The sequence below is a fragment of the Schistocerca nitens genome, chromosome 2, assembly GCF_023898315.1.
Source record: "Schistocerca nitens isolate TAMUIC-IGC-003100 chromosome 2, iqSchNite1.1, whole genome shotgun sequence".
Lineage (NCBI taxonomy): Eukaryota > Metazoa > Arthropoda > Insecta > Orthoptera > Acrididae > Schistocerca > Schistocerca nitens.
This window is the reverse complement of record NC_064615.1, coordinates 248,889,924-248,912,244: the sequence shown is the minus strand read 5'-3', so window position 1 is coordinate 248,912,244 and position 22,321 is coordinate 248,889,924. Positions and strand designations below refer to the sequence as shown.

The following is a 22,321-nucleotide window of genomic DNA, read 5'->3' as shown; positions in this document are numbered from 1 at the left end:
GTTTGACAACCTAGGCCTTAGTATAAATTCTACAAAAAATAGAAGCGCTGAGTGAAGATAAGAGATTTGATATTGCTACGATCCAGTATAAGCTTTACACAAGAGCAATAAAGTGCTACTATATGTGGACATCACAGATACTATTACTCAACAGTTTTTGAAAGTCATCAAAGAACTTGTGATCCTTTCAAAAAACACAGACAAACTTAAAAAATCTTCGTCAGTTTGCTTGTCTTTGTGTGAAACATTAAGTGGTAAAAGAATCTATGTGAAACCAAACCAAAAACTGTCCACAAAATGTCGTGAGATTTGTGAACAGAAAACTAACATCATGATAGAAACGAAAGTGATGCAAATGACCTGAGGTGGCATTTCATGACACGGTACAAAAAAGTCAAAGTATTGAGGATGCAAGTAAAACTTTACATGATTTAGGTTGCTCTCCCTTAAATCTTCACTCCATTCTAAATCACAGCAAGGCTTCATATGGCAAAAATAAGCTAGAAAAAGTGAAGCACGTTTTGGAAAGAAAATGGGTATTGGGCATGAGATTTCAGTGGTGAAGATTCTGACTGTAGAGAAGAAAAATTTGATGATGAAATTATTAAGAAAGCCAAAGAAATTTGATGCCATGATATTACTGATGGGAAAAGTGCCTAGTGTAATAGTACCTGAAAAAATTCAAATTTAAATTAAGCTCCACCCTCTTCTTCAAAAGAAAACATAATGTCAGAATTTAATGTTAGTGAGTGTGTGGTTTGACAAGCAAGGAAACTGAAAACAGAAATGAGTAATTTATCAATTCCTAAACAAAAAAGATGGAAAGTTATTCCTGCTGAACTGGTGAAGATTGTCACTGATTTCTACCAAAATGATGAATGTACTCGAACGATATCGGGAGCAAAAGACAAAGTTAGCATTCAGAAGAATGTGTATATGCAAAAAAGACTCATCCGTTGCAACTTAGAAGAACTGTACTCTTGTTTTAAATTGGGAAATCCAAACATGAACATTGGTCTTTCTAAATTTTGTTCAGTAAGACAGAAGTGGTGTATTTTAGCTGGTGCTTCTGGCACCCATTCAGTTTGTGTGTGTGTGTGTGTGTGTGTGTGTGTGTGTGTGTGTGTGTGTGTGTGTTTGTTTTTATCCACCAAAACGTAAAACTGCTTTTGGATGTGGAACATAAGTTCAGCCAGTGGATGAACACAGATCATCGGGCAGAATTGGTAAAGCAGTCTGCAGCTGTTGGTGAACATGTAGACTTGTTGGTAACAAAATTACAGCCATTTAAATCACAGTCATTTATATCTGAGTGTGAGTCAAAATCATTGAAAAAAATTTAAAGGAAAATCTAACCCCAGAAAAAGGAATTCTGTTAGTGGACTTTGCTGAAAACTACAGTTTTGTAATTCAGAATGGTTACCACTGGACAAGAAGCAGCTGTACAAGCCATCCCGTGTGATAAAGAACCACTGCTTTGTAAGTGATGGTATGGAACATGATGAAGGGTAAGTAAATGCTGTTCAGAAAGAAATGGTTAAGTGGCTGGAAGAGCACTACCCACAAGTGAAGAAAGTGCTTTATTTCACTGATAAATGTGCTGCTGAATATAAGAATAGAAAAAGCTTTAAAATTTTGTGTGAGCACAAAAAATATTTTTGTATTGATGCTGAACACTCCTATTTTTTTACTAGCCACGCTAAATCTGTGTGCGATAGTTCAGGAGGAAGTATAAAACGTTTATTGAGAAGAGCTAGTCTTTGACTAGTGGATGATGCACAAATAACATCTGTTGTTTATGATTTCTGCAAATCTAATATCGACAAATGTTTTTTTCGCTGTTTAGAAAAGTAGATGTAGATTTCCTACACAAGAACCTCAAAAAGAGATTTTTGACAACTTGGACAATACCTGGTACCAGGAATTTTCACCATTACAAACCACTTTCTTGTGATTCTTTAGAGATTAAGAGAGTAACTCCTTCTGGAAAGCCTTCCTAGATTTTTTCATTCATTGAAAATGCCCCACAATGGATACACACTCGTCCTCTACAAAATTCTTTTGTAAGTGGTACTTTGCCTTCGTCAGAAATATCTGTAATGGAGAAAAAGTGGTTCAGCGTGTCCTTCTCCACCCGTCAGGACCAGCAGTGTCCACCATTTGATCTGAGAAGGAAGACTCTTGTTTTGTGCCTTTGGAAAACATCTTGTGTACTGTTGGTGTACCTAAATCATCATCATTAGGCAGAATGTACTACTTTAATGAAAAAGATATGAAGCTAACAGAATATAATTTGTCACAGTTGATTAAAAACAAAGATGCTCTTAAGAAGTTTCATTTATAGTTTTAGGGATCTTCACTGCTGAACATGTACATTTTAAATTAACGTTAGTGTGGCTAGAACAATGGTTGTTTATAGATGCTAATTTGACACCATAAGTAAAGTTAGCCCATGTAATGAAAAAGTTTCAATTAAATTTATAACTTTTGGCTCTGTATTTTCATGAGGCAGCCTTACTATAGGTGGGCAGTGTACATAATCTGATTTGAATGATCTTCTGAACAGTTATTTGATAGATGATAAATGAACATCCAATACCTATAAAAATTCAGGGTGGTGCTTTTTTAAAAAAAAAAGAATATCAGAGTTTCGATTGAAAATTGATCTTGTATAAGCTGTCTACACCACAACAGCTGAAGTTGATTTTCTGTATTCCCGTAAGTCAAGAATAGTTATTCATTTTTTCCCAATAAAGATACATCCCTTCTGTGACATCTGGGGAAATATGACAGTGATGTGTTGAAAATAAGATTCTGCCTGCTGCAGCATTTATGTTTGTAAAAAATTTCCAATTTTTTTCGCGCTCAAAACCACATGAAGTATATGGAGAAATTTTGCATTGACTTTCCCGTGCAAAAAGTAACAAATAGAAAAAGTTTTGTGAAAATTTGAAGCAGTGGGTGTCAGGTGTGGATGGCCTTACGTAGTTGGTCTCTCTCTCTCTCTCTCTCCCCCTCTCCCTCTCCCTCTCCCTCTCCCCCCCCCCCCCCCCCCTCCATCACAACACAAAATATTGTGATTTCATATTTATTTGTGTGTCCATTCATAGAAAAACCATTAATAATTTTATTTTATTATAATCTGCACTGTCTTGGGAATTATTTAAGATGAATTAAAAGTTCCCACCTAGATGGAGAAATGTGGTATAAGCATTTTGTAATGTCTATACTTTTTCCGGAAACTGGAAAGTGACACACATTAATTTTTTTTTCTGATGTTCTTTGTAACTTTACTGCTTAACTAATTACATTTCTGTTAAGTATGTGCTTCTGTTAACTTGTGAAGAAAATTTCCAAATCAGAAGCTTCATAAACACCTGAGTTATGGGTATTTGTGTAGATAAGTGCAATTTTGTGTTTATATTCTTGCAGAGCTCAGTTATCAGAATATCACTACATTTAAAATTTGATATTAAAAAAAAGTTTGTCTGAGAGCAAAAAGATTTTGCACAAGTTCATATGTTATAGGTACAAGCAAATACGGAAAGTTTCATGAAAATCTGAGATGACAGGTGACATGACCAGCGTGATTTGACATGGAATGACCCAATACTTATTTTATTCTAGGAGATACATCAAAAAGCTATATTCAAATTTCTCTTGTATTGCTGCATTTTATCCTGAAAAAGCAAAATGTAAATTCTTTGTTTCTAGACGCTCCAAAAAATTTAACATGTTGACAGTTGACAAAGTAGGTATCTGATATAAAATTATGAGATAGAATTACAGGCCAGTAATTATATTCAGGAGGTGTAATTGTAGCAGTGTCGATATATATAAAAATATACAACACTATCTACCTCACAGAATTAATAGTTTGTTCCCAGAAAGGGGGAGGGGGGGGGTGGAAGCTGCGGTGGTTGGGCTGCGTTATTCAATAAAGTTCTACAGTTTTACAGTATTTTTGGTCAGAGCTCACATCCTCATAATTAGGGCATTAGTAAATACTCACACCATAGTTCTAGTTGTATTTACTGCAACTTAAGACTGTGAGAGAAATCTACTTTCTAAAGTGACTAGTGATTACTGACGTTGGGACACTATAGGCTTACCATAATTTTAAATAGTGGATTCTTCATATACAAAAAGTGCAAGATTACCATAAACATAAAAACTATGTACTATAATATAATTATGGAATACAATCTGTGCAAAGACAACAGTCAGTCACGGCATCATATTGTAAATTTCTAGATTGTGATCATAATAGTTCTGATGACACAATGAGACAGAGGGATGCTATGTAGCTCTTAAATGTGTTTGGGAGTTGGGGGGGGGGGGGCACTGAAAAACTTCAATTTTGAGGAAACTGACATATAAAAGGCTGAAATTTATGTTGCCTTTATATGGTAAAGTAGATAATTATTTTGTAGTTTGTGTTGCTGAAAGATAAGTGTAAATTTGTTGTTAACATGGCATCAGGTGTAGTGAGTGGGCCTGTCAAAATACCCAGTGAGCGGGATATTTATAAATGGGCATTTGCCCAAATAACGTGCTTTTAAAGATTTTACTGCTAGAATGTATAATTACAAATTAAAATAATGGATGAAACAAAACTCCAGATATTAAAAGTTAGTAAATCTTTACGCTTAAGTCTACATAGGTCATTCATTGCTTTATTACCAAGAATGAAAGGAAAGAAGAGGGAAACATTTTTTTTTTTTTTTTTTTTATTACTATAATTCCAACTTTCTGTACCAAGGGAGGGTTCCAAACAGCTGTGTAGTGATAAGCCAGTAAAAAAAAGTTAAATTATTGCTTTGTAATGTAACACACTTTATAATCCATGTCAAATCTCAGAATATTGTTGAGGAACGATTATTGATAGCAAAATTATTACTGAATACGTTAAACAGCTGGCATGTTTCGCTTGAATGTATTCATAAATATTAAAAGGTTTTCAGTGAAAAAAATGCTTGATTGGCAGATGTAATGATAATTGAGACAGAATGTAATTTCCTATTTCGTTCCATTTTTTTCTGTTGTGTACTACCCCAAGAACTGACCTCAGTAAAGATGTAAAAAGTTACGTTTACAGTCAAATTTATTTCTCCTAATAACTCTAACTCTCAAGCAGCTTTTTCAGATTGATTACCCAACCAGTAAAGAAGCAGTGTTGCAAAACACGTGTTCCAGTACAAAATATCAGCTTATTTTTTTTTATAAGTGCTCCTTATCAATGAATCATTAAAATGCATAAATGTGAGGGCATTTATGAATTTTGGGCATTTGCCTAGACATTTATCCTGGGCATTTGTCCCAACTTATAAATGCCCAGGAATTTTACATCACTAATCAAGTGTAAAAAATTTTTTGTTTATTTATAGACACAATCACATGTTTATGAAACAGTCATAACCGGTTTTGGCCATACAATGACCATCTTCAGATGCTAAAACGATACAAAAGAAAATTTATATTAAAACCTAAAAAATATATGCAATATTTAACCACGCTTATTAGTAATCTATAACTAACAAGGAGGTATGGAATAGAATTGGAGAGAAGAGAAATTTGTGGCACAACTTTACTAGAAGAAGGGATAGGTTGGTAGAGCATATTCTGAGGCATCAAGGGATCACCAATTTAGTATTGGAGGGCAGCGTGGAGGGTAAAAATCGTAGAGGGAGACCAAGAGATGAATACACAAAATAGATTCAGAAGGATGTAGGTTGCATTAGGTACTGGGAGATGAAGAAGCTTGCACAGGATAGAGTAGCATGGAGAGCTGCATCCAACCAGTCTCTGGACTGAAGACCATTCACTTCAGTTATAGGGTTACTTTCTGTGACGCGAGACAAAGTGGGCAGTATTAGTAAAGCTCCTGTCAGTTACTTGACAGCTTAATTTGCAGAAGTGTTTAGTGCACAGTAACTGATAATAAAAGTTGGTAGTTTTCATCTTCCATAATAAATCGATTTAAGGCTCACAGTAACAAATTCTGAGATAAAGAAAGTAACTAGAAAAGAGGAAAATGAACAACACACCTGAGGGTGATTGATATTTGACTTGTGGCACACAGACAAATGTAGCACAGATGTGTAACTAGCTTTCGAGCTATTACACTTTGTCTAATGTGCCATCCCTCAGCTTGGAACCTAACTAAATCTCATTGCTGCTATTTATGTCTGTGACACATCAAACACCTGCATATCCATGCTTGGCTTTAATCACTTTTGCTTAACTTTTCTAAAATACCTTTGCTATTTTAATAGGAAGATGTTTGGAAAGAAATGTGTATTAATTAAACAAAAATAATCGAATTTTGAAAATATAATGTAATTGGATAGTTAAAAAATCTACTCGCCAAGTGGCGGCATAAGAGTACACGTATAAAGGTACTTAAGTTTGCAAGTTTTCAAAGCCAGTGGCTCCTTCTCTGGCAGGAGGGTTGAAAGAGAATGAAGAAACGCGAAGGACAAGGCTTAAAGTTGGGGAATATTGTACAGAACCCTAGTCAGGAAAAATTTACCTCACCCCTCTTCCTTCCTCTTCAACCCTTCTGCTGGGAGGAGGACCCACTGACTCTGGAAGTTTGTTAACATAAACACCTTTATATGTGTATTCTTCTGTTGCCACTTGGTGAATAGATCTATCAAATTGCACTACATATTTAGTAAAGTACTTGTTAAAATGGTAGTGTTACTGATGATCGTAACATAGTCTTAAAACCTTTGTGATAATAGGAAATGTAATTTTTGAGTATATAATGTACTGTGTTGCAGATTTTAATGTTTCTTGTATCAATATTTCAGTTGATGAATCATTTCGTGACTACATAACAACAGAAGTATTGGATGGTGACAACAAGTATGATGCTGGTGAGCATGGTTTACAGGATGCTGAGAAAGGAGTGATATTCTCAGCATTCCCTCCAGTTCTGCATTTACATCTTATGAGGTTCCAGTATGATCCCATAACTGATTGTTCAGTTAAATTTAATGACAGGTACTAGCTTTTTAATTTCACTTGAGGGTAGCAATCACAGTAGTTCTAAAAGTAGAAACCACAGTTTGCCAATAGGATTTTACACATCATATGCAGTATTTGAGAAAAAAAATTGTATTTTGTGTCTTCAGTCTTGTACACTATGAATGAAAATATTTTGATCACAACTATGTTGTAATTGTGGTTGAGCAGGTGGCAAGATTTGGAAAGCTTTTTTAGATTTATATGCAAAGCGATATATAAGGCAGTGACTAGGGAGTAGTTTAAAATATGACAGGTCTGATTGTTGCTTAACACATCGACTGCCACGTACTTAGTGACGGATGTTTCACCGCCAGGCCCGGCAGACGGCATTAGGCGTGAGGGTCTGCTGTGGCCGCAGGAGGCCAGACGACTTGACGATCAACATGGTAGAGATCTTGAAATATTTGTCAACTGCTGTATTTTTTATTTTTAATAATAGTACATTGTTTTTAAAGTGTTGATAATGTTCTAATTTTCTGTTATTTTTATCCTAATCTTCAATCTGCAAGTTTGAAGTCACAATAATTGGATGTATAACCAAATGTATCAGAGTACTGTAAAATTCCAGGAATAATATATTAGTGATACTTAGGCAAGAACATTATTTCTGGTGATAAAAATGGACATTTAAAATAGCCTTAATTTGGAACTAAATTTGATATTAAATCAGGAAAATATTTGCCTAGATTATTTAGTGGTATGTCAGAAATTGGCTTTGGACATCTTTTTAGTGTGTTGATATAATTTGAGTTTGAATTATCATATTAAAAATCATTAGTCACATCCTTGGAAATGTGCATTGGAATCCCAGACCTGATTATGCCCAACAAGATAATGGTAACTAACAAACACAATGCAAGCATCAGTATGTACAGTAAGCATGTAGCAATGCATTATTCTTCTGCTGAAAAGCATACAGATATCTCATTCTTTAACAATGAACTAAAATTGAAATACTTGAGGATTTTTGGCAGATTTTACAATTACTGCAAACTTTATAAATGAGTTTCTCCTGGTTTCTGCCATTTGTGCCTTGAAAATGACAGGGTGTGCACCTGTCAAAATATTGACTCTTATCAAGACATACTCGGCCACATTCCTGTATAAATTCTACCAACTTGGGGTTGGGGTAGAGTACAGAAGAATGGAAAACTGGTAGAGTCTGAATTGGGGAAGGCAGAACATGAATGGACATTTTAGTTTGTAGACAAACACTTTATATTATGTACATGTTTACAAAGTAGTGAATGGCCTTTGTGGTCATGATGCAAACTAAATTGCCTGATTACTATGGAAAATAGAATGCTTAATGAATGGGCCACAAAGAGTTTCAGGGCAGCCTTATGGGAAGCCGAGTTAAATGATTTGTACAATGCCACGTGTGTCAATTCTGAATTTAATATATTCGTAGGAGGATTGCTGTGACTCTTTAATAGCTGCTTTCTCAAGAAAATAATGATGCCCAGCCTTAATAAGAAATAAAAATAGCTATTAACAACTAGAGGAAACAGAATATTCCATACGAAGAAGAGAAAATTACATGAAATGGAAATTGTTTAGACAAACATAGAAGTAGGATTGATTTCATGTTAAAGGAAATACTGTACTGTGTTAAGGAAATTGTGAAGAAAAGTCTGTGTAACATTCGAAATGAAGAATTCATATAGTAAAATTGAATGTCTAACAGCAATAGTTATGAGAAACCTGGAAATCATTTAAAGTGTGAGAGGATTTAATAATTTTTTATAAAAGTCATCATTATCACAAGGTGTATTACCACACAGGCTGAAATATGCTATTGTCAGACTGCTTCACAAGAAAGGTAGTAACACAGGTCTGAATAATGACCAACCAGTCTCACTGCTTATCAGTTCCTACAAGGGTAGTGGTAAAGATTATGTAAGCAAAAATATAACAACTTCTCAGAAAATAAGGTACTTAATCAGTCTCAATTTGGAATTCAGGTGGTCCTTCCTACAGAATGCGTAATTCTTCAATTCATGAATCAGATTATGTAGAATTTAAATGGAAAATTGCCGCCAACTGGGGTATTATGTGAATTGTTAAATGCATTTGATTGTGTAGTTCTCCTAGATAAACTCAAATAATGTGATATCAATGGTCTTGCTGATAACTGGTATTCCTCCTATCTAACTAAAAGAATGCAGAGAATCACATGGAGAAACTCGGTTAATGTACACAATGAAACAGTGTCTTTAGAATGACTACTAGTCACTAAATTTGTACCACTGTGATAGATTTTGTGTCCACCCATATTTTTGTTGTATACAAATGATCTGTGATGTTACATCCAAGAAACAGAAATAGTTTTTGCTGGTCATGCAGTTATTGTAATTAGCAACAGGAAAAGTTCATTTCAGTTCATGGTTGATTACTGTGTTGTTTTCTGATAGCTTGTTTTTCAAATGCCTTATGTTCTTTGTTTTTGTCTTATTTGATTGTTTTTCAGTGTTATATTGAAGAATTACATCTACACTCTGGAAGTCATCTCATGGTGTGTTGCAGTGGGTACGTCATGTACGACTGTCACCTTTCCTTGTTCCATTGGCAAATGGTGCACAAGAACAACATGCAAGATGGACTGTCTCTAATCTTGCCGTCATGGTCTTTCCACAAAATAGACATGGGAGGAGCAAATTATTGATTGACGCATCCAGAAATATACATTTTTGGAATTTTAATGATCAACCTCATTGTTGACGCATAACATCTGTTTCGTAATGTCTGCCATGAAGCTTTAGTGGGTACTGAACTAACTGGTGACATGACACACTGGTCCTCTGTGGGTCTTCTCTGTTTCATGTATTAATCTTGTCTGATAAGGGTCCCAGCCTGATCTACAATAGTGTCAGTCAGATGAGTGTTCTGTAAACTACCTTCTTTGTGGGTAGAGTGCCCTCCCTGAGGATTCTTCCGACGAGTCTGTCTGGTATCTGCCTTTTGTACAGTTACTTTTATGTGGTTGTTTCACGTTAAACTGCTCAGTATCCATACTCTCATGTATTTAAAATATGTAACTGAGTTCAGTGATTGTTTTGCAGTTGTGTAGTCATACAATAATCCATCTTTCTGCTTATTCATGCACTGTTCATCACATTTCTTGATGTTGGGGATCAACTGCTGACCCCAGCATTATCTGTGAACAGCCTCATGCAGCGTCCAATGTTAACTGCTGCAGTTGAGGTTCATTAGAATATACAGTATGCTGGCTGTGGCTGCTTTGCACACCTACATCAACCAACTGCGTAATGTGATTTTTAAAGTGTCTGGGTGGCAATACTTCAGTGCTGTTGCAGTTACTCACTATGTGATTAAAAGTATCTGGACACCCCCAAAAACATAAGTTTTTCATATTAAGTGCATTGTGCTGCCACCTACTGCCAGGTACTCCATATCAGCGACATCAGTAGTCATTGGACATCGTGAGAGAGTAGAATGGGGTACTCCACAGAACTCAAGGGCTTCAATGAGTTGTCACTTGTGTCATAAATCTGTACACAAGATTTCCACACTCCTAAACATCCCTAGGTCCACTGTTTCCAATGTGATAGTGAAGTGGAAACGTGAAGGGGCACATACAGCACAAAAGCATACAGGCTGACCTCTTCTGTTGACTGACAGGGACCGCCAACAGTTGAAGAGGGTCGTAATAGGTAATAGGCAGACATCTATCCAGACCATCACATAGAAATTCCAAACTGCATCAGGATTCACTGCAGGTAATATGACAGTTAGGCAGGAGGTGAGAAAACTTGGATTTCATGGTCGAGCGGCTGCTCATAAGCCACACATCATGCTGGTAATGTCAAACAACACCTCGCTTTTTGTAAGGAGTGTAAACATTGGACTGAACAGTGGAAAACCATTGTGTGGAGTGATGAATCATGATGCACAATGTGGCAGTCTAATGGCAGGGTGTGGGTATGGTGAATGACCGGTGAGCGTCACCTGCCAGTATGTGTAGTACTAACAGTAAAACTTGGAGGTAGAGGTGTTATGGTGTGGTCGTGTTTTTCATGGATGGGGCTTGCAGCCCATTTTGTTTTGCGTGTCACTATCACAGCACAGGCCTACATTTAAGCACCTTCTTGCTTCCCACTGTTGAAGAGCAATTCGGGGGTGGTGATTGCATCTTTCAACACAATCCAGCACTTGTTCATAATGCATGGCCTGTGGCGGAGTGGTTACACAACAACAACATCCCTGTAATGGACTGGCCTGCACAGAGGCCTGACCTGAATTCTACAGAACACCTTTGGGATGTTTTGGAGCACCAACTTCGTGCCAGGCTTCACCGACTGACATAGATACCTCTCCTCAGTGCAGCACTCCATGAAGGATGGGCTGCTATTCTCCAAGAAACTTTCCAGCATCTGATTGAACATACGCTTGCAAGAGTGGAAACTGTCATCGGGGCTAAGGGTGGGCCAACACTGTATTGTATTCCAGCATTACTGATGGAGGGCAGCACAAACTTGTAAGTCATTTTCAGCCAGTGTCCGGATACTTTTGATCATGTAGTGTATCTGTGACTACTGTTTTGCCTGTAGCCATTCGTGCTGTGCAGTGGAGAGCTGATAACAGTGCTACCAGCTGCCAGAGATCATCCATCAGTCATTTATGTCGATTGTGGGTAGTAATGGTCTTGTAACACCTTTTTTGTGGTACAACCAAAGTTAATTTTATGTCTGAAGATTTTTCTGCACAGAAAGTTATATGCTGTCTTCTATTTGCAAGGAATTCTTCAGTCTAATTAACATACTTCGTATAAATGTCATATTTTGTGTAAATATTATTTTGTGTTAACTGACAGTGTGGACAATAGCAAACACCGTCCAGAAGTGGAGGAACACTGCATTAACCCATGCATTGGTATCTAGTGCCTTCTGGGTTTCATAAACAAATAGTGCAACCTGGGTTTCATACGACCTTTGTAGAATCCAGGGTGATTTCCTACAGAGGATAGTTTTGGTATCTAAGAAAGATCATAATATTGTGAAAGGATTAAAGGTTTTCCAAATTCTACAAAAGGCTGATTTCAGTATTATAAGCCTATAGTTTTGTGTGCCTCAATCTCTGCTAATTTCAATTTGCCGCCGCTCATACCTCACCTGTCTTTCAACAACATCTTTGCCCCTTCACTTCCGCCTCGACTGACATCTCTGCCCAAACTCTTTGTCTTTAAATATGTCTGCTTGTGTCTGTATATGTGTGGATGGATATATGTGTGTGTGTGCGAGTGTATACCCGTCCTTTTTTCCCCCTAAAGTAAGTCTTTCCGCTCCCGGGATTGGAATGACTCCTTACCCTCTCCCTTAAAACCCACATCCTTTCGTCTTTCCCTCTCCTTCCCTCTTTCCTGATGAGGCAACAGTTTGTTGCGAAAGCTTGAATTTTGTGTGTGTGTTTGTGTTTGTTTGTGTGTCTATCGACGTGCCAGCGCTTTCGTTCGGTAAGTCACATCATCTTTGTTTTTAGATATATTTTTCCCACGTGGAATGTTTCCCTCTCTCTCTCTCTCTCTCTCTCTCTCTCTCTCTCTATATATATATATATATATATATGTGTGTGTGTGTGTGTGTGTGAGATTCAAAAAGACTACCACAACTTTAGGAATTTAAAACTCTGCAACGACAAAAGGCAGAGCTAAGCACTATCTGTCGGCGAATTAAGGGAGCTATAAAGTTTCATTTAGTTGTACATTTGATCGCTTGAGGCGCTGTTGACTAGGCGTCAGAGTCAGTTGATGCTAAGATGGCGACCGCTCAACAGAAAGCTTTTTATGTTATTGAGTACGGCAGAAGTGAATCGACGACAGTTGTTCAGCGTGCATTTCGAACGAAGTATGGTGTTAAACGTCCTGATAGGTGGTGTATTAAACGTTGGTATAAACAGTTTACAGAGAATGGGTGTTCGTGCAAAGGGAAAAGTTCTGGATGGCCGAGAACGAGTGATGAAAATGTAGCACGCATCCAGCAAGCATTTGTTCGCAGCCCAGGAAAATCGACTCGCAGAGCTAGCAGAGAGCTGCAAATTCCACAATCAACTGTATGGAGAGTCCTACGAAAAAGGTTAGTTATGAAACCTGAACGTCAACTACCCGAGGCGACGGATCGGCCGCCAGGCAGCCCGTGACAGAGCACTTCATCAGTGGCCTCCAAGAAGCCCTGATCTTACCCCCTGCGATTTTTTCTTATGGGGGTATGTTAAGGATATGGTGTTTCGGCCACCTCTCCCAGCCACCATTGATGATTTGAAACGAGAAATAACAGCAGCTATCCAAACTGTTACGCCTGATATGCTACAGAGAGTGTGGAACGTGTTGGAGTATCGGGTTGATATTGCTCGAGTGTCTGGAGGGGGCCATATTGAACATCTCTGAACTTGTTTTTGAGTGAAAAAAAAAACCTTTTTAAATACTCTTTGTAATGATGTATAACAGAAGGTTATATTATGTTTCTTTCATTAAATACACATTTTTAAAGTTGTGGTATTCTTTTTGAATCATATATATATAAAAAAACAAAGATGATGTGACTTACCAAATGAAAGTGCTGGCAGGTCGACAGAAACACAAACATACACACAAAATTCAAGCTTTCGCAACAAACTGTTGCCTCATCAGGAAAGAGGGAAGGAGAGGGAAAGACGAAAGGATGTGGGTTTTAAGAGAGAGGGAAAGGAGTCATTCCAATCCCGGGAGCGGAAAGACTAACCTTAGGGGGAAAAAAGGACAGGTATACACTCGCAAGCGAGCGCGCATACACACACACATCCATCTGCACATACATACACACATCCATTTGCACATACACAGACACAAGCAGACATTTGTAAAGGCAAAGAGTTTGGGCAGAGATGTCAGTCGAGGCGGAAGTACAGAGGCAAAGATGTTGTTGAAAGACAGGTGAGGTATGAGCGGCGGCAAATTGAAATTAGCAGGGACTGAGGCCTGGCAGATAACAAGAAGAGAGGATATACTGAAGGGCAAGTTCCCATCTCCGGAGTTCTGACAAGTTGGTGTTAGTGGGAAGTATCCAGATAACCCGGACGGTGTAACACTGTGCCAAGATGTGCTGGCCGTGCACCAAGGCATGTTTAGCCGCATGGTGATCCTCATTACCAACAAACACTGTCTGCCTGTGTCCATTCATGCGAATGGACAGTTTGTTGCTGGTCATTCCCACATAGAATGCATCACAGTGTAGGCAGGTCAGTTGGTAGATCACGTGGGTGCTTTCACACGTGGCTCTGCCTTTGATCGTGTACACCTTCCGGGTTACAGGACTGGAGTAGGTAGTGGTGGGAGGGTGCATGGGACAGGTTTTACACCGGGGGCGGTTACAAGGGTAGGAGCCAGAGGGTAAGGAAGGTGGTTTGGGGATTTCATGGGGATGAACTAAGAGGTTACGAAGGTTAGGTGGACGGCGGAAAGACACTCTTCGTGAAGTGGGAAGGATTTCATGAAGGATGGATCTCATTTCAGGGCAGGATTTGAGGAAGTCATATCCCTGCTGGAGAGCCACATTCAGAGTCTGATCCAGTCCCGGAAAGTATCCTGTCACAAGTGGGGCACTTTTGTGGTTCTTCTGTGGGAGGTTCTGGGTTTGAGAGGATGAGGAAGTGGCTCTGGTTATTTGCTTCTGTACCAGGTCGGGAGGGTAGTTGTGGGATGCAAAAGCTGTTTTCAGGTTGTTGGTGTAATGGTTCAGGGATTCCGGACTGGAGCAGATTCGTTTGCCACGAAGACCTAGGCTGTAGGGAAGGGACCGTTTGATGTGGAATGGGTGGCAGCTGTCATAATGGAGGTACTGTTGCTTGTTGGTTGGTTTGATGTGGACGGACGTGTGAAGCTGGCCATTGGACAGGTGGAGGTCAACGTCAAGGAAAGTGGCATGGGATTTGGAGTAGGACCTGGTGAATCTGGTGGAACCAAAGGAGTTGAGGTTGGAGAGGAAATTCTGGAGTTGTTCTTCACTGTGAGTCCAGATCATGAAGATGTCACCAATAAATCTGTACCAAACTTTGGGTTGGCAGACCTGGGTAACCAAGTAGGCTTCCTCTAAGCGACCCATGAATAGGTTGGCGTACGAGGGGGCCATCCTGGTGCCCTTGGCTGTTCCCTTTAATTGTTGGTATGTCTGGCCTTCGAAAGTGAAGAAGTTGTGGGTCAGGATGAAGCTGGCTAAGGTGACGAGGAAAGAGGTTTTAGGTAGGGTGGCAGGTGATCGGCGTGAAAGGAAGTGCTCCATCGCAGCGAGGCCCTGGACGTGCGGAATATTTGTGTATAAGGAAGTGGCATCATTGGTGACAAGGATGGTTACCGGGGGTAACAGACTGGGTAGGGATTCCAGGCGTTCGAGAAAGTGGTTGGTGTCTTTGATGAAGGATGGGAGACTGCATGTAATGGGTTGAAGGTGTTGATCTACGTAGGCAGAGATACGTACTGTGGGGGCTTGGTAGCCAGCTACAATGGGACGGCCGGGATGTTTGGGTTTGTGAATTTTAGGAAGAAGGTAGAAGGTAGGGGTGCGGGGTGTCGGTGGGGTCAGGAGGTTGATGGAGTCAGGTGAAAGGTTTTGTAGGGGGCCTAAGGTTCTGAGGATTCCTTGAAGCTCCGTCTTGACATCAGGAATGGGATTACCTTGGCAAACTTTGTATGTGGTGTTGTCTGAAAGCTGACGCAGTCCCTCAGCCACATACTCCCGACGATCAACTACCACGGTCGTGGAACTCTTGTCCGCCGGAAGAATGACGATGGATCGGTCAGTCTTCAGATCACGGATAGCCTGGGCTTCAGCAGTGGTGATGTTGGGAGTAGGATTAAGGTTTTTTAAGAAGGATTGAGAGGCAAGGCTGGAAGTCAGAAATTCCTGGAAGGTTTGGAGAGGGTGATTTTGAGGAAGAGGTGGGTCCCGCTGTGACGGACGGAATTGTTCCAGGCAGGGTTCAATTTGGATAGTGTCTTTGGGAGTTGGACCATTAGGAGTAGGATTAGGATCATTTTTCTTCGTGGCGACTTTGATAGACTTGATAGACACACAAACATACACACAAAATTCAAGCTTTAGCAACCAATGGTTGCTTTATCAGGAAAGAGGGAAGGAGAGGGAAATACGAAAGGATGTGGGTTTTACGGCAGAGGGTAAGGAGTCATTCCAATCCGGGGAGCGGAAAGACTTACCTTAGGTCTATCAACTTGCCAGCGCTTTCGTTTGGTAAGTCACACATCTTTGTTTTTACAGTGCACCGAGTGAGGTGGCGCAGTGGTTAGACACTGGACTCGCATTCGGGAGGACAATGGTTCTATCCCGCGTCCGGCCATTCTGATTTAGGTTTTCCGTGATTTCCCTAAATCGCTCCAGGCAAATGCCAGGATAGTTCCTTTGAAAGGGCACGGCTGACTTCCTTCCCCATCCTTCCCCAATCCGATGAGACCGATGACCTCGCTGTCTGGTCTTCTTCCCCAAACAACCCAACCCAACAGTGCCCTATTTTAAAAAAAAAAAAGGCGTCGTCAACATGTCGAACTACAAAAAAAAAAAAAAAAAAAATGGTATCGGAGTCATCAGTTGACTGTAAAGCTCAAATGATTGAGGCGATACAAAGAAATACACAAACATACAAGAGAAAGTGGTATCGAACATTTCAGTTTACATCACCTCAAACGAAACATGCAATTTGAGCCTACGCATATCCGTTTAGCACTACCATCGCCCACTATTAGCGAGCGAAGGCACTACATGCTTGTCAAACTGGCTGCCAGCAATTCAATTGTCGAGAACAGTTGCTGCAGCTTCGAATTCCTTGAAACAGTCAATGACATCAATTTTCCCACCAAAAACTGCTCTGGTAGCGTTCGTATTGAAATTACCAACACACAAAAATGAAATAAAAAATTTATGTCTGAGAAATAAATCTTTGGCACTCTTCCAAGTTCTCAACATTGTAAAAAAATTACTTGTTGACGAAAATGTTTAGGGGTACGCATCCCCCAGTGTTCCTTCAGAAAAACAGTGCTGCATATATATGTAGCACCTGCTATTAACAAAATTTTGTAAGTATTGCTTGTATTCTACAATAATTTGCAAAACATCATTTTTGCATGAAAATTGTCCGGTATCCAAACATTGTACAACAGGTGCTGGAAAATGATCGACCAAAATCAGTTGTACAATTAAAATAAGTTTTACAGCAGCTTTGTGTATTTTAATATGTGATTTAATAGAGGGAAACATTCCACGTGGGAAAAATATATCTAAAAACAAAGATGATGTGACTTACCAAACGAAAGCGCTGGCACGTCGATAGACACACAAACAAACACAAAAATACACACAAAATTCAAGCTTTTGCAACAATCTGTTGCCTCATCAGGAAAGAGGGAAAGAGAGGGAAAGATGAAAGGATGTGGGTTTTACGGGAGAGGGTAAGGAGTCATTCCAATCCCGGGAGCGGAAAGACTTACCTTAGGGGGAAAAAAGGACGGGTATACACGCGCGCACGCACACACACACACACACACACACACACACACACACACACACACACACACACACACACACCATTCCCGCCAACCACTCTGGCGCATCTCGACACTCGCTCTCGCAACACGTCACAATCCATTGTTCGACCTGTGCCGAGTGCAAAGTTATAGTAAGGGCCTACGGACCCCTTACAACTCTCCCACAGATTAAACGAACCTGTGACTATTCATGCTGCTCTGCTATGTATATGTTCGGTATCACTTGTTAGTCCTATCTGGTACAGGTCCCACACACTTCAGCAATATTCTAGGATGGGTCGCAAAAGTGATTTATAAGCAATCTCTTTTGTAAACTGATTGCACTTCCTCAGTATTCTACTAAGAAACCAAAGTCTACCACCTGTTTTACCCTTGACGAACATGTGTTATCATTCCATTTTATACCCTTACAAAGTGTTACTCCAGGTATTTGGATGAGTTGACTGATCCCAACAGTGATTCATTGATATTGTAGCAATAGGATACAACGTTTTTTTCATTTTGTGAAGTGCAAAATTTTATGTTTCTGAACATTTAGAGCAAGTTGCCAATCTCTACACCATGTTGGAACCTTATCAAGATCTGACTGAATAGTGATACAGCTTCTTTCAGATAATACTTCATTATAGATAACTGCATCACAATCAAAAAACCTGATTTTACTATTAATATTGTTTGCAAGGTCATTAACATACAACATGAACAGCAAGAGTCCCAACACGTTTCCCTGGGGCACACCCGGAGTTACTTCTACGTCTGACGATGATTCTCCATCCACGATAAAATGCTGTAGCCTCCCTACCAAAAAGTTCTCAGTCCATTTCACTTGATACCCCATATGATCGTACTTTTGACAATAAGCATAGGTGTGGTACCGAGTCAAGTGCTTATCGGAAGTCAAGAAACACTGCATCTACCTGGTTGGCAAGATCCAAAGCTTTGTGAGTTGGGTTTTACATGATTATAATATTTTGAGAATCCGTGCTGGTTGTCATGGAGAAAGTCCTTCTAATAGAGATACATCATTATGTTTGAACTCAGAATATTTCTGAGATTCAACAACAAATCGATGTCAAGGGTATTGGATGATACTTTTGTGGATCACTTCTACTACTCTTCTAATAGACGGGTGTGACATGCCTTTTTCCAAGAACTGGGCACATTTTTCGTTTAAGAGATCTATGATAGCTTATAGTTAGAAGGGAGGCTAACTTAGCTGCAAATTCAGTATAGAATCTGTCAGGTATTTCATCTGGCTTAGAAGTGTTGATCAGTTTTAGTGGTTTCATCTGTTTCTCAACACCACTGACACTAATATTACTTCGTTCATGTTTTCGATGGTTTGAGGATTAAATTGTGGCAATTCTCCGAGGTCTTCCTTTGTGAAAGAACATTTGAAAACAGGGTTAAGCATTTCACCTTTTGCTTTGGTACCCTCAATTTCAGTTCCTGTCTCGTTCATTAAGGACTGGACACTAAATTTGGTGCCGCTAACAGCCTTTACGTACAACCGGAATTTCTTTGTATTTTGTAAAATGTCATTTGGCTGTATTATGCTATGGTAGTCATCGAGGGCATTGCTTTCATAACAGCCCAATGTGTTTCATTCAGCATCTCTCCATCCATAGCAGTATGCTTTGTTTTACACCTATAATGCAGTAATCTCTGTTTCTTTAGAAGTTTCTTTATGGTGACTGTATTCCAAGGAGGTCCTGTCCCATTATGAACTGTTCTACAGGGTACATATCTTCTATATGCTCCTAAATTATGGTCAAAGTTTAAAGTTCCTCATTGGGATATGACATTGCTGATTTTTTTAAATCTAGTTTATTGAGCATGTATACCTTTCTGCTTGTTTTTGTTGTCCTTTGTACTTTGGTAATGATTGTTGCCACAACTGAGTCTTGGTCACTGATACCAGTTTCAGTGTGGACATCCTCAAAGAGGTCAGGTCTGTCTGTTACCCTTAGATCCAATATGATTCTATCATGGGTAGGGTTCCTAACTACGTGTTCAAGGTAGTTTTCAGAGAAGGCATTTAATAAAGTTTTGTAGGATTTCTTATCACTCCCACTACTGACAAAACTGTAATTTTCACAATCGAAGTCTCCACCGATGACTACAGTATGATTGGAGAACTTGGGTACAAATGAACTGAGATTTTCTCTGAAATTTTCAGTTACATCAGTAGATGAACCATGGGTGACAGGAAAATCCAATTTCATTTTATTCCCATGCCGGATACTGAGTCTTGGCCAAACAGTCTCACATGCAGCTTCAGTGCCTATGTTGGTGGATTTGAGTTTTTTGTCTGCTAAGACAAATACACCACCTCCATTTCCCATTTGCCTATCCTTACAGTATACACTTAAATTTTTCCCCAAAAATCTCACTGCTATCAATTTCAGGTTTCAACAGATTTCTTTATGTAGTATTATGCAAGTTTCACTGCTTTCATGAACGCTTCAAAATCTGGCACTTAGTTGTGAATGCTTCAGCAATTTACTATTAGAATTTTAATATTCTCACCTGTGGGAGACATTTCTTTTGATCTTACACTGATATTTCTGGGTTTCCTAGAGCTATCGTTATCCGGATTGGATGGAGAGTCACCTAATCAAAAAAAACCTTGTGTGCGCCACCACACAAAGTCAGCTACCTGAGTAGCAGTCTATGATGTGCAGTGCACACCTGAACTATTTAGGGGTACCGTATAATTCTCAACACTATGATGCAAGTCTAGGAAATCACAGCCTAGCTTGTCATAGAACTTCCGAAGTGTCTGGTTCAGTCCTTCCACTCGACGCAGAACCAAAGAGTTACGATCAGTTCTGGCAATAGTGCTGCAAATTGTGAGCTTCGTTAAATTCCACGCACAAGGCTGGTGTTATCAGCCTTCTCTGCCAATCTCTGGAATAACGCAAGAATGACTTTGGAGCCCAGATGACAGGCATCATTTGTTCCAATGTGTGTCACAACCTGCAGTTGGTTGCATCCTGTTCCCTCAGTGGATGCTGGTATAGCATCTTCAATGTGTTTAATGAGGAGGGGAAAGAGAGAGAGAGTAAATGGTCAGCATGTTGCCATATTTTTGTTGGGAAAGTATGTTGTTGTTGTTGTAGTAAAATGGTTTGTTTTACATTGTTATGAGCAGTTGCAGTTGTGAAACATCCAAGTAACTAATGAACAGTTCATAGCAGCTGGGTATCTGCTTCTCCATTCTTTCCATTTCTAGTGGATGCTTCATTCAACATATCTTACAATATGTGAAAAGAAGTTCTTGGTTGCATGGTTGCATTCTTTGGCTGGATACTCTGTTTTGTGTATTTTTAATTAACAGCCCATACAGCTGATACCTAATCACTCAAGCTTGCACCAAAATACAATCTCCATATGTAGTAACTACTGAACACAAAATGGATTCCTGTGAGGAGGAACCAAAAGCTCAGCAACTTATTCCCCTTTCCTAAGGGCAATTCTACTGATAAACACCTTTTCCTTTTGGTGGCTATATTACTATCCACAAAAACATAATGATATTCCATTTGAATTTTACATCAATTTATTAACAAAATGTCAAGTAAGTCATGTCTCTTAAAAGTCCTCCACTTTTTTTTTTTAAAAAAAAAGCTTTGATTTTATATGGCAGTGTGTTTTGTGTCGTCATATTCCTTAGACATTTGTCACAAGCAAGGACTTACAATATCCTGAAGTAGAATGAGCAGATGCGTTCATTCTGGCAGTTTATTATTTGAGAGATCTGTATTGCTCTTGTTTATAATTTTTTATATGAAATTGTAACATAGTATCATCTTTTCTTCATGTCACACTCTGTTTCAGTAATAGCATATATTACAAAACTGGAAGTACAGTTAATGTGTCGTCTGGGAGTTGGGAATCCTGTGTGCGTAATGATCTTTGTGATGACACTCTTAACTCTAGGTGTATATTTCCTTTGGTACTCTTCTGAAACCTCAATGACCATGAAATCACTGACTGTAAGCAGTTAGTTGCTCTTATGGACTGAGCGATCCAAAATACTACTAACAACCTGCCTTCAGCCTCACTTCTGTCCTGCTTCCAAAGTTCACACACTATTAGAAATTTGTTTGAGAAGATGGAGCGAAAGTTAGAACGTCGTGATGACAGAATGCAAACCATTAAATATGCAATATTGATAAGAGATTTAATTAGAATTGTGTTGCCACCCAAACAGATTAGCACAAGGATCATTGAAGGCAATCCACCCGTAATTCAACAATGACATAGGAGATGTTGAAAATAAGTAGTTAAAATTCCTAAAGGCATGAGGACAACACTTACAACTCAAATCATATTTTGACAGAGAAGCAAAGTAATTTAATGGATTGTGAATAATGTGACGTTTGTGTTCTGTACCTTTAAAGAACAAGAAACGAATGTTGCTAAAGCAGGAAAACAATAAACTAACAACAGATAACGTAACTTTGTAATTTTTTTTTTTCTTTAGAGATAATTGGCTACACCACAGCGATGAAACTGTAACAGCTTGAATGTGTGAAACAGTGTCAGTTTGTCGCATTCAATTGGTCATAAAACATTAAGCTGCTCTTAGGCAGCCAGTAACTGCTGTAGTAATTTAAGTTACTAAATTTTTGAATATCTGTAAATTAATTTATATTTTCCACATTCTGTATTCTGATTGATGATTTCTAAATCATTTTACTGTTGTTCTTCCTTCAGCTGTTTAAACATTTCCTACAA

At 39.0% G+C, this 22,321-nt stretch overlaps 1 protein-coding gene across 1 annotated transcript in view; it reads left to right on the top strand.

The window, feature by feature from the left end:
* The window catches only part of LOC126235971 (ubiquitin carboxyl-terminal hydrolase 7), a 253,893-nt gene that overhangs the window by 105,744 nt on the left and 125,828 nt on the right, over positions 1 to 22,321 (top strand). Inside the window, exon 10 of the mRNA XM_049944942.1 lies at positions 6,816 to 7,008. Coding sequence (XP_049800899.1) covers positions 6,816 to 7,008 — 193 coding nt within the window. The remainder of the gene's footprint in view (positions 1 to 6,815; positions 7,009 to 22,321) is intronic.